The sequence below is a fragment of the Peromyscus californicus genome, unplaced genomic scaffold (assembly GCF_007827085.1).
Source record: "Peromyscus californicus insignis strain IS unplaced genomic scaffold, ASM782708v3 Scaffold_7__1_contigs__length_154581171, whole genome shotgun sequence".
NCBI classification, from domain to species: domain Eukaryota; kingdom Metazoa; phylum Chordata; class Mammalia; order Rodentia; family Cricetidae; genus Peromyscus; species Peromyscus californicus.
Window position 1 is genome coordinate 103,580,880 of NW_026294595.1, and position 12,930 is coordinate 103,593,809.

Sequence of the window (12,930 nt, forward strand, 5' to 3'; positions counted from 1 at the left end):
AGGACTTAAAAATAGTGTTTGGATGATTCAGACTGAGTAATTAAGTAGACAGAGTCTCTTTTCTCCCCTAAATTTTCCTCCAGCTGCACCAAGATGGTATTTTTGCTAGCTATTCAAGTATTTTTCTCTCTTCTCACTTTTTTTTTTTCAATGTAGACCAAGTTGGCCTCCTACTCTAGAGATCCCCCTGCCTCTGCCTCCCAGTGCCAGGATTAAAGGTGTGCTCCCGTTTTTATTTGGATCTAGCTAGTTGAAACATATTGGCTGAAAGGTGTCAGTTTAGGGTTGCATTGAGTTTCTACAGAGATACATTTAAAAAGAGTTGAATTCTGAGCCTCGGGGAGTTTTGCTGTTGTGGTGATGTTGTCTGGAGCCAGGGCCTCCTGTGGTCCACGCTGCTCTCCAGACCTTGAACTTCTGCCCTTTCTTCTCCCACCCCTCGAATACTAGGATTGTAGACATGCACCACCCATCTGGTATGTGGTGCTGAGATCAAACCTGGGGCTGCTGTCCTTTTATTTAATTGTTGCTGCCTTTTTTTCCCCCAGAGACAGGGTTTCTCTGTGTAGCGTTGGAGCCTGTCCTGGATCTTGCTCTGTAGACCAGGCTGGCCTCGAACTCACAGAGACCCACCTGGCTCTGCCTCCCGAGTGCTGGGATTAAAGGTTTACGCCCTCACCATCCGGCTGCTTGTTGCTGCCTTTTAAGCCACGGCTGTCCGAATCAGCAACTGCAACTCCACTGCTGCTGCAGCACTCAGGCCCCAAGGGCCAGAGCCGGAGGGAAAGCTGTTCCCTCAGTCACTGACTCTTTCAAAGCCAGGAAGGGAACTTAACTAAATCTCTGTCCCTCCAAAGAACTCCAGATTCAAAGGTTAAGGTGGAATTCTGCTCCTCAGAGAGGCTGAATAGCAAGTAGCTCACCTCCTCTCCTTACTCACGTCCTCCAAAAAGCCCTGGTGCTTCTCCTCACTCCTCCTTATAAACCCTTTGTCACGTGGCTCCTCCCTACCACTTCCTGTCAGCTAGTTGCTGATGCAGCTTCCTGACCACAGGTGAATTTTATTTAATCAAACATATCTTTGCATCATTAAACAAATGTTCCAGAGCATAAACAAAAGTAACACACCTTAAAATAATATTCTACAACCTAGGGCCCCACACTCCCAGCCCACTGTGAGCCTTTGGATTAACCAGGACGTGGCTTTGGATCCACACCAGACAGTGTGATGCATTAGAGGTCTGCCTTACAGGCTAAGTGTGAATAGAGAAGAAACCAGACTGGGCGTTGGCTTCTGGAAAAGCTTTGGGGGGAAAGCAGCAGCCTTTCTGAGCAAGGTGACATCAACAGAGACTGACCCTCTGTCATCTGCCAGGCTAGTCAAGACCAGTCCAGAGCTGTCTGAGTCCTGCACATGGTTCCCCGAGTCCTATGTGATTTATCCAACTAACCTCAAGACACCGGTCGCTCCAGCGCAGAATGGCATCCAGATTCCGATCAGTAACTCCAGGACGGATGAGAGAGAATTCTTCCTGGCTTCTTATAACAAAAAGAAGGAGGATGGGGAGGGCAACGTTTGGATTGCAAAGTCGTCCGCTGGTGCCAAAGGTGAGTTACCATTGCCACCCTCTGTCACTTGTGGGATCCTGTAGAGCGTCATTCCGTGGCACGCTGGAATTTAATGAAGAATTTATTTCTTTGTTTTGTGAGCAGCATGTATGCCAAGGTGTGCACGTGGAGGTCAGAGCGCATCCTTCAGAAGTCGCTTCTCTCCTTCCACTGTATGGGTCTCAGGGACTGAATTTCGATTGTTAGGGTTGACAGCAAGTGCCTTTACCCACTGGACCATTTCACAGGCCCTAACTGATGTATCTAGATGAATGACTCCATTCAGAATCGTCACAATCAGAAGACCATGTCCAGTTTTTTTCTGGGGAAAAAAAAAATTTTATTTTTGAGATAAGATCTCATGTAGCCTAGGCTGGCCTCAAACTCTTAAGTGTCCAAGAATGACCTGGAACTCCTGATCCTGCTGCCTCTGTCCGTGTGAGTGCTAGGATTACAGGCATGCACTCCCACACTTGGTTTTATTGGGCTCTGGGGATGGAACCTGGGGCTTTATGTATGCTAGGCAAAGACTCCACCTACTAACTTAGGCTACAGTCCTTTAAAGATTTCTGTGGCCTCCTGAGAGTTTATTGCCTGAGTCTTCACTTTAAGCTCTGGATTCAGTGGTACCCTCGCTGTCTCTAAAAGGCGTTTCAGACTCAAAGTGTCTGACACAGAACTTTTCATATCCTTCCCACCTTAGCCGGCTCCTTCACACTTCCTGTTTAGTGTATGATCCCACGGTCCACCCCGTCTCTGAAGCCCAAATCTCAGGTCCCTCCTTTTCTTTATAATCTCTACCAAGTGCATTAATGTCTTGCCAGGGCTACCTTAACATCCATTCAGGATCAGGTTCTTATATTTCATTGCTCCCACTCTAAGTCAGAGCCACCATATTCTCTCTAGACAGTTGCTGCGGTATGACCCTCAGCCAGCTCTCATCTTCCAGACAGAGTGATGATTTAAAAACCCAAATCTGATCATGTTACTTCCTAATGCATTTAGGATGGCTCCAGAGTCCTGGTGGGGGCTGACCCCATCGGACACTTCCTGGTGTCTCTGATGTCATCTCCTATTCTTGGCCTTGCTCACTGTGTTGTAGACACAGAGACCGCCTTGGGTCCCTTAAATGCACACATAAATTATACCTGGAATGTGTCTCCATCAGCTCAAACATTGCCTTGTCAGAGAAGGCTCTTCTGGTCTACAGTGGCCTCCACACCGATTGCTTTCTGTGTCTTTAACCTGTATGTGCTAGTGTCTTCCCAAGACTGTGCTACACATCTGCCCATTTCCTTTACATATGTAAGCCCTATGTAAGCACAGATTTTGTGTCTTGTTTGCTTCTGTACCCTCTACACAGGCACTCAGTACGTGTGTGGAATGGATGCCTAGAAAGGGATAAGACTCACAGTGTCAACTCAGGCTTAAGACTCACAGTATCAACTCAGGCTTAAAACAGAGAAGGCTCCTAATGTAATAAGCACACGGTCTCCCTCATAACTACTGTCATGTGCTCTTTTTTATTTATTTTTTTCATGTTTTTTTTTTTCATGTGCTCTTTTTAAAACTATAGTATCTTGAATTTATTTTTTCATGGTTCAGAAGACCATCTGGCCCTTGTTACTCATTTCTGTCTCTGCTCCACTGGACCTCAGCTTCTCCTCCACCAATCGTAGGCCAGGAAGGCATCCTTGGGAATCTTCTGAAAATGGGTGAAGTGAAGCCTTGCACAAGCCTGGGGCCTCACCTGCTTCTGCTTCTCTGTTGTAACGCCACTATCTTTTGGCTCTGGTGGCTAACTGGGGACTTGGAAGATTAGGCATCTATGGTATTCTAGAGTGTGGTCCAGAAGTCAGGGTGCCATCTGGAGGACATCAGTGGTCCCTGGGCCCCACCAAGACAAGGCAGAGAAGCACCAAGCATCAGCAAGCGGCAAACAGAGAATAACATTTTGAAGAATCTTGTTTTAAGGGTTGAGGAGATAAAGGGTGCCTATTAGCATTTCCCAGGGTGGGGACGCAAGAATGAAATTAACAGAATGAATGTTTGTCTTTTATGCTTGGTAAACAGGTAATACTCGTGCCCACTATGTAGTTGGCGTAGTTGACTCCAAGTTCCGAATGTATCCAGCATCTAGCCACTGCTCATCACCATCTTGATCCATCTCTGTGCTGGGCGCTTCACTCCTCACATGACACGCCGTCCTCCCTCCTCTCTCCTCAACTATTGTCCTCAGTCTGTGTACAGACAGTGCAGCTGACAGAGACCCTGTTAAAATAAAACCACACCATGCCACACCTGCACCCTACAGGTCTCTGCTTGCCGGGATGGCAACTGGCACCCATCAATTTTAGCATATATGTGAATGAGTGAATGAATGAATGAACAAGTGTTTGGACATTCAAGACTGGAAGAGATAGATGTGACCTTGCGTCCCTGTGGGCCCACAGTCTTTTCAATGAGATTGTGAAAAGTAACACAGGAAGAGGCAAGGAGATACATTTTTGTAACTATTTTTTAATGTATGGGTTTTGTTTATGTGTATGTCTGTCCACCATATGGATGCAGTGACTGAGAAGAAGGCATTCAGATCCCCTGAAATGGGAGTTACAGAATGTTGTGGGCTGCCGTGTAGATGTTGGGAATCGAACCTAGGTTCTTGGAAGAGCAGCTAGTACTCTAAACCAGTGGGCCATTTCTCCAGATTTTTTTTTTTTTTTGTGGTTTTTCAAGACAGGGTTTCTCTGTGTAGTTTTGGTGCCTATCCTGGAACTCACTCTGTAGACCAGGCTGGCCTCGAACTCACAGAGATCCGCCTGGCTCTGCCTACCGAGTTCTGGGATTAAAAGTGTGAGCCACCACTGCCTGGCCCAGACCTTATTTTTATAACTTTTAAAAATCACTATCACATAGTAAATGTGACAGCAAAGGGGAATGGAAGAGTCTTAGTTCATAATGTAATTGCTTTTCGTGTTTATTGTCTTCTGTCATAAGTGGGCAAGACCTGGTTCATTCATCGTGATCCATTGCTTTTCCATATGAGGACATGTAGGAAACAAAATTAAAACACATTTAAAATTATTTAAAGACAATTAAAAAGTGAAACGGTGAGGTGGAGTCTGGGTGGGCTCAGGAGGCTGGAAGTGCTGGAAGGATGGTGAGCGAGGCCAGAGGGCACCCATGGAGTGGGGGCAGGTGTGCTCGCAGACCGCAGAGCTCGGCGGAGGAAGGATGTCGGTTCACCTAGACTGGTCTGTGATTCCAGTTAAGAGCTCAGCAAGGTTTCCCTGTAGTTTCTAAAATTCACATGGAAAAGCACAAGCCATAGAGTATGTTCAGTGATCTTGAAAGAGATAAAGTAAAATCACTCATATCTACTCACTGGGTAGTATTAAGGCGTACTGCATCACTGTGGTGCCCAGGACATGGCAGTGTGGCAGAGGGACAGAAGCATGAATCCACAAGACAGGATCGATAATGCAAAAGTGATCCAAACATAGATGTCCACCTGATTGTTGACAGATGCAAAAGGAATTTGTCTTCCTTTCTCTTCCTGTGGCTGTGATAAAATGTCCTGATCACGTAGCTGAAGGAAGGAAGGGTTCTTTGTAGCTCACCATTCAAGGTACAGTCCACTGTGGCCGGAAGGAAGGACAGCGGGAGCTTGAAGCATCCGGGCATATTGCCTCTGCAGCCTGAAAAGAGAGTGGAGTATGTATGCAGCTCAGTTCCCATTTCCATCTACACAGTCCAGAATCCCCTGCCCAGGGAATGGTCCCACCCACAAGTAAGATGGGCCTTCTCACTTCAGATCATGTAGTCCAGATAATCCCCCCTGCACGGGGTGCCCAGAGGCACAGCTCCCAGGTGATTCTGGAGATCAGATTGACAACAACTGTCAGTCCAAGAAAGGTAGGGCTGGGGGTAGCTTATGTGGGTAAAGCAAGCATGAAGACAGAGTGCAGATCCCCAGAATCCGTGTGATAGCCAGGTGGGCAGGAAGCGCTCTTGTAATCTTGGTGCCTGGAGGCAGTAGCAAGGGCTCCTTGGGGCAAGTTGACTAGCCAGACTAGCTGAAATGGCAAGCTCTGGCTTCAGTGAGAGACCCTGTCTAAATATTTAAAGTCGAAAAGAGCAGTTTAGGAAAGATATCCGGCAGCAAGCTGGGGCCCCTGCACACATGCACATAGTGTGTGTACCAGCATGCACACATGCACCCCCACATATGGAAACATTAATACACACATACGTTCTGCACACTCATGTACATACAAAAAAAGGATAAACATTTCAATAAGTGATGGTATACATAGTATATACATAGAGAAACGAAACATTCAACGTCATACATCAAGCCAAACCTAATTCATAGTTCATGTAAAAGATAAAACTAAAATTGGGTGAGAGAGTGGCAAAGAATCTTTAAACATGATACCAAGAGTGTTAACCCATAAGATCGAGAGCTAGAAATTAAACCTCATGAAAAGAAATCTCTCTCTGTGAAACTTCTCTTGAAAACTTGTTACACCACGAGAACACAAGTGGCCCTGGACTGTGTGATGCAGTTCATATGAGAAGTGCGGGGACGCAGGGCCAGAGAGACAGTGGGTAAGTAGTTGTGAGGGGATGGGGTGAAGAAGGGATGACGGCCACAGAATTTTAAGGGGAGATGATGAAAATGTTCTAAAAATAGATTCTAATGACAGTTGAACTCTTGAATATACTAAAAACCTTCAAATTGTACTTTTACAAAGTTGGATTTCCTAGTGTGGTGTATCTCAATTCAGTTGTTAAAGACCACGTCTCTTGTTATAGTGGATGGACAGTTTCCATGCCATCAGCCTTCTCCAGTGTGCTGCAGGGCACACTGCTTTACCTCTGTGCCCCAACCTTTCTGCTCTGGAATCCTCACCTTCTTGGCATTTCTATAGGGCATTGTCTTCGAAGTGAATTTGATGATCATAGACCATAATCCTTATTATAACCAGTAACCAGTGACAGTGATACCTCTTTTAAAAATATTTTTATTTATTTATATTTATTTGGAGTTTTGTTTTGTTTTGTTTTGGTTTTGGTTTTTCGAAGCAGGGTTTCTCTGTGTAGCTTTGAAGCCTGTCCCAGAACTCAGATTATAGACCAGGCTGGCCTCGAACTCACAGAGATCCACCTGCCTCTGCCTCCCGAGTGCTGGGATTAAAGGCGCGTACCACCACTGCCCAGCTGACAGTGATATCTTAACCTACTCAGAAATTGTATGAATAAAACTGAAATTTCGGGCTAGAGAGATGGTTAGCCAGTAAAGGCACCTGCTGCCAAACCTGATGACCTGAGTTCAATCCCCAGGACCCACATGGTGGAAAGAGAGAACCAACTCCCTTGGCCTCCACACAAGCAGTATAGCATCTACACATACACACACAAAATAATAATTACAATACATTTTAAAACCTGAAACTTCGTGGCTGGCCAAGTCAGTATTGAGAACATAATATAGAGAAAGTTAATAGGATGACCCTGGATGCTCTTCGCAGGGAGTGGGGTGTGTGTGTGTGTGTGTGTGTGTGTGTGTGTGTGTGTGTGTGTGTAACAGGCCAGTAAAACTCTCCTGTAGACTTTTCCATTTCCTCTGGCTTTGATCGGGAGCTGTTCTCCTTGAACTGAGCAGGGCTGATCTCTGTGCTACTTTTATTTTGCCAGGTGAAGGCATCCTCATCTCCTCAGAGGCGTTGGAGCTTCTGGATTTCATAGACAACCAGGGTCAAGTGCACGTGATCCAGAAATACCTCGAGCGCCCTCTGCTCCTTGAGCCCGGCCACCGCAAGTTTGACATTCGGTAATGTTTGCTGTCCACAGCCTTGATTTCAATCCTCTTTTCAGACTGTGTTCGGGCCCGGTGAGAAGCTGTGACTTGGATGGAGCATTTGGCTGTCTCCAGCATGTTGCCACCCTGAGGATAGCGGAGTCTCTCATCTTTGTTTCTGCCCCCCTTTGAGTTCTTCTGTCTAGAAAGTGTTGCTAAGATTGTAGTACCAACCAGTCAAGATGTGGAAAGGCAAGCATGTCACATACATGTGCATGTGTTTATGGGTATTGGTTAACCTCAGACACATCCATAGCACACATCACAATTGTCTAAAAGGAACTCAAGTCTCTCATTATTTATGGTGAAGTACTTCATTTGCTCATTATGGGGCGAACTCATATTTTGGCTAACTCATGGTTTGCCTTCTGTAACTTTAGAGCCTTCTCTTGTTCTTCACTGTCCCATCCCTGCAAAAATTCAGGGTGTGTGCTGGGTGGTTGCATGCACATTTAATCCCAGCACAGGAGGTAGAGGCGGGCAGATGTCTTCAAAGGAGGTTTCTAGGTCAGCCGGGGCCTCACAGTAGGACCCTGTCTCAAAAACAAACAAACAAATAAATAATAAAATAATAATAATACATCAAGGTGTGGAGATTATGTCTAAAAACTTGGGATCTGAATAAAACTGTGTTTGTTGGCTTGCAGAAGCTGGGTCCTGGTTGACCACCAGTATAACATCTACCTCTATAGAGAGGGTGTGCTCCGAACAGCTTCAGAACCGTATCATGTTGATAATTTCCAAGACAAGACCTCCCATTTGACCAATCACTGCATTCAGAAAGAGTACTCAAAGAACTATGGGAAATACGAAGAAGGGAATGAAATGTTCTTCGAGGAGTTCAATCAGTACCTAAGCAGCGCTCTGAACATTACCTTAGAAAGCAGCATTTTGCAGCAAATCAAACACATAATAAGGTAAGATCGTTGTAACCTTTTTGATTGATCTGTTTCTTCTTGCGGGAGCTTTGGGTGTTTATGCCTTTTAAGGGATTTTCCCACTGTCTCATTGATGGACAGAGATCATTTGTAATATTCCTTTATTTTCATTTTAATGTCTGTAGAATCTGTCTGTGGTGAGGCCTCTTCATTTGTTTCAGGTATTGATAATTTTTATCTTCTCTCTAGTTTATTTGGATGGATTTTTTTTAAAAAAAAATCAACTTTTGACCTTATTGACTGGTCTTTTTTTGTTGTTATTGTTGTTGTTTCTTATGGTTTTTGTTATCTTCTCCTGTCTCTTTGAGAAACTTTGTTTTTCATTTACCAGTTATTCAAGGTGAAAGGCTAGATAATTGATTTGAGATGTTTCTGTTAAAAAAGATAAACACAAACATTGTGATAACAAATCATTCAGTGTGTCTATATTTCTTCTGCATTACAGAGATTATATGAGGTTGTGTTTATACTTTTATCATATCAAAATCTTTTTTATTTTCCCTATTGCTCACACCCTGCCTTGTGTAATATAAACATTTTTGCTTATTACCCAGGTGTTTGTGGATTTTCCATAATTCCATCATGGTCATAGGGACATTGTATGGGTTCACTTTTTGTTGTTGTTGTTGTTGTTGTTTTTTTTAATTTATTTTAATTTATTTTGCAATACAATTCAGTTCTACATATCAGCCACGTATTCCCTTGTTCTCCCCCCTCCCGTCCCCCTCACCTTTCCCCCCCCCCCCATTCCCATCTCCTCCAGGGCAAAGCCTTCCCCACAGACTGAGGTCAACCTGGTAGACTCAGTCCAGGTAGGTCTAGTCCCCTCCTCCCAGGCCGAGCCAAACAATCCTGCATAGGCCCCAGGTTTCAAACAGCCAACTCATGCAATGAGCACAAGATCTGGTCCCACTGCCTGGATGCCTCCCAAACAGATCAAGCCAATCAACTGTCTCACCCATTCGGAGGGCCTGATCCAGTGGGGACCCCTCAGCCATTGGTTCATAGTTCATGTGTTTCCATTCATTTGGCTATTTGTCCCTGTGCTTTATCCAACCTTGGTCTCAACAATTCTCGCTCATATAAACCCTCCTCATTCTCGCTAATTGGACTCCCAGAGATCCACCCAGGGCCTAGTCATGGATCTCTGCATCCAGATCCCTCAGTAGTTGGATGAGGTTTCTAGCACAACAATTAGGGTGTTTGGCCATCCCAAGATCCAGCTATACCACTCTTGGGCATATACCCAAGAAATGCTCAACCACACCATAAGAGCACTTGTTCAGCTATGTTCATATCAGCATTGTTTGTAATAACCAGAACATGGAAACAACCCAGATGCCCTTCAACTGAAGAATGGATAAACAAAATGTGGTACATATACACAATGGAATACTACTCAGCAGAGAAAAACAATGGCATCATGAGGTTTGCAGACAAATGGATGGATCTAGAAAAAATCATCCTGAGTGAGGTAACCCAGACTCAGAAAGACAAACATGGTATGTACTCACTCATAGCAGGATACTAGACATGAAACAAGGATGACTTGTCTGCTACTCACATCACCAGGGAGGCTACCTGGAAAACAGGACCCCAAGAAAGACACAGGGATCACCCAATGACAGAGAAATGGAAGGAGATCTACATGAACAGCCTGGACATGAGTGGGGGTAATGAAGGGCGAAGGCCGAGGGAAAGAGAGCTTGGGGGAGCGGGAGATCCCAGCTGGATCAACAACAGAGAGGGAGAACAAGGAATCGGAGGCCATGGTAAATGAAGACCACATGAGAATAGGAAGAAGCAAAGTGCTAGAGAGGCCCACAGAAATCCACAAAGATACCCACACAACAGACTGCCGGCAATGGTCAAGATACAGCCTGAACTGACCTACTCTGGTGATGGGATGGTTTCACTTTTATTGTCTATAATTTTTAGTTTTGGCAGGTGTAGATATGTGAGGTATGTGTGTCTGTGTGTGTGTGTTCACACGTGTATGTGCAGGGGCCTGTGCACGTGTGAGTTCACATGGGTGCTTGTGTGGGTAGGGACCAGCCTGCACCTTACATATTGAAGCAGAGTCTCCCAGTTGACCCCAGAGCTCACTGATTTCATCTGCTCCAGCCAGACATCTAGCTGTAGGGATCCTGTCTGCACATCTTGTATTTAGTAGTCTATCTTGTGCTTGTATTTGCTACTCCTGACTTGTTTCTAATGTCTTTTTTCCTTCTTGATTCATTCCTTAGTATAACTAGAAGCAGATTTTTAGTGTCAGTATTCTTTATTATAGGTCCCAAAACCTAGTAATTTTAAAAAATGAAGTATAATACCCCAGAGTATGTAGGGTTCAATGAGTTTTAAGTTATGCACATACTCACCTAACCATGAACATACAGATCATGATATAAAATATTTATAGTATGCACGCTTCCTTGATCCCAGCACCTGGTAGACTGAAACGGCAGGTTTGGGGGCTCCAGGCTAGTCTGGGCTATGTTAAATGAGACCCTGCCCCCAGAATAGCGAGAGGGAGGGAGGGAATGAATTTGGCATTCCCAGAGACTCCTTTTCACTCCCTTAAGATAAGATCTCTTGACAAAGGTAACCTTTCCTTTCCATCACTACAGAGTCCCGTCTGCTTTTTTTTTTTTTTTTTTTTTTGGTTTTTCGAGACAGGTTTTCTCTGTGTAGCTTTGCGCCTTTCCTGGATCTCGCGCTGTAGCCCAGACTGGCCTCGAACTCACAGAGATCCGCCTGCCTCTGCCTCCCGAGTGCTGGGATTAAAGGCGTGCGCCACCACCGCCCGGCATCTGTCTGCTTGTTTTAAACGGTGTAAATGGAATTGCACTGTGGTTCCTGTTTTAAATTCAATTCTTGTCAACCTCATGGCGCTGTATTGATCTACACAGCAGTAGTTTTTTCCTTTTTTGTTACTGTGTATTATTTCATTGTATGACTATGGGTTTTATTCCTTACGTTTTATTTTGTTCACCTTTCTTTTTTTTTCCTTATTTCTTATATTCTAGACCTATGCTTTATCCGGAATTTATTACATGTCAAGTTCTCTGGTAGTAATAGGTTGGAGATGGTTAGAATTCCTACACCGAGAAAATAAAATACACAGAAGTAATCCCGACTTCTCACTGTTTATTGGGTGCTTCCTCGCCCCCTGCTGGTCATTCCGTGCAGTGCAGGGGTGCTGTTCCTGAATGTTGCTCATAGCTCTCAGCTTTTCTTTTTCCCCAGACAGCCTCCTGTTGACTCCCACTCCAGCTAAAAAAAAGGTGCACTGCCTGCGTCTTCTAATGATGAAAACCCCTTCACTGTGGATTATTCATCCTCGCCTCCCAGCAGATAAAAAGTCTAGCCTTGTGCGTCAGCTCGCAATGCTTGCTTTTTCATTCTTTTCTGTGGTTGCCCCTTCATTAAACCTCCACTTCTTCTTAATTATAGTATTTTAAATATATTTTAATTAAAACACTTTGAAATAGCCAGGCGTGGTGGTGTGTTTACCACTCTTGAGACGGTGGAACCTGGGAGAATGGAGCCAATAAATGGGCAGACGAAAGTCTCCTGCAGCAGCCAACTTTATTCAGACAGTTTGTACTCTGAGGGTTAAGGAGAATCACCCGAGTAAAGTGTCCGCTCACAAGGACAGACCTCCTCTGTTTACTCAGTATGTTTGTAAGGTCCGATTTTAACTTTTTTCTGAGTTATTAAAATCTAGTTAAAAATAATAGTCGGTGCCGATAAGAATTCTGCATTAGATCTCAATATTTCGTTTGATTTTTTTTTTTTTTGGTTTTTTGAGACAGGGTTTCTCTGTGTAGCTTTGCTCCTTCTCCTGGATCTCGCTCTGTAGACCAGGCTGGCCTTGAACTCACAAAGATCCACCTGCCTCTGCCTTCCGAGTGCTGGGATTAAAGGCGTGCGCCTAAATAAATAAAATATATTTAGTTTGAATACATGTAATCCTCACTGTTTCATTAGCAGTACTCGGCAGTAGATCTGGAGCTGGGAAGAGAAATCAGTGCTGCCCAGCTTCCTTTCTGCAACTCCTGCTTTAACTGGCATTTTCCAACAAATGCCAGGCCACTTTTCACATGGCAAAATGCAGGGTGTGGCTGAGGAGATGACTCAGTTGGTAAAGTCGTGGTTAGAGCCTGGTGCAGTGCCTTGAAACGCCAGCCCTGTGGAGGCAGAGACGGGCAGATGGCTGGGATAGCCATGAACAGCTCTGGCAGCAGCTGGTGACATCTGCACGGGTGGAGATGCATGGTGACTTGGTGCCGAGCTGCCCGTCGTGGGGCCTGAGCTAGCAGCTTTGACCTGGAAGAACAGGAGCCATGCATGCGTCCCTAACAAGTTGTTTGATAAGGAGCCTTCTCTTGAGTAATCTGTGGGTGGATTTATCGATTGAAAAAGATAAGTAAGCTGAAGCTGATTTTTATGCCCACTTGGTACACGACCTTCCAGGCATAGTCTGTGTGTTTGTTCTGCCCCTGCCACTCCGTTCTCAGC

At 44.9% G+C, this 12,930-nt stretch overlaps 1 protein-coding gene across 1 annotated transcript in view; it reads left to right on the plus strand.

Annotated features, from left to right (window-relative positions):
* Ttl (tubulin tyrosine ligase) overlaps positions 1 to 12,930 on the plus strand; it is a 32,299-nt gene that overhangs the window by 10,683 nt on the left and 8,686 nt on the right. Inside the window, exons 3-5 of the mRNA XM_052723461.1 lie at positions 1,376 to 1,608; positions 7,309 to 7,444; positions 8,119 to 8,388. Coding sequence (XP_052579421.1) covers positions 1,376 to 1,608; positions 7,309 to 7,444; positions 8,119 to 8,388 — 639 coding nt within the window. The remainder of the gene's footprint in view (positions 1 to 1,375; positions 1,609 to 7,308; positions 7,445 to 8,118; positions 8,389 to 12,930) is intronic.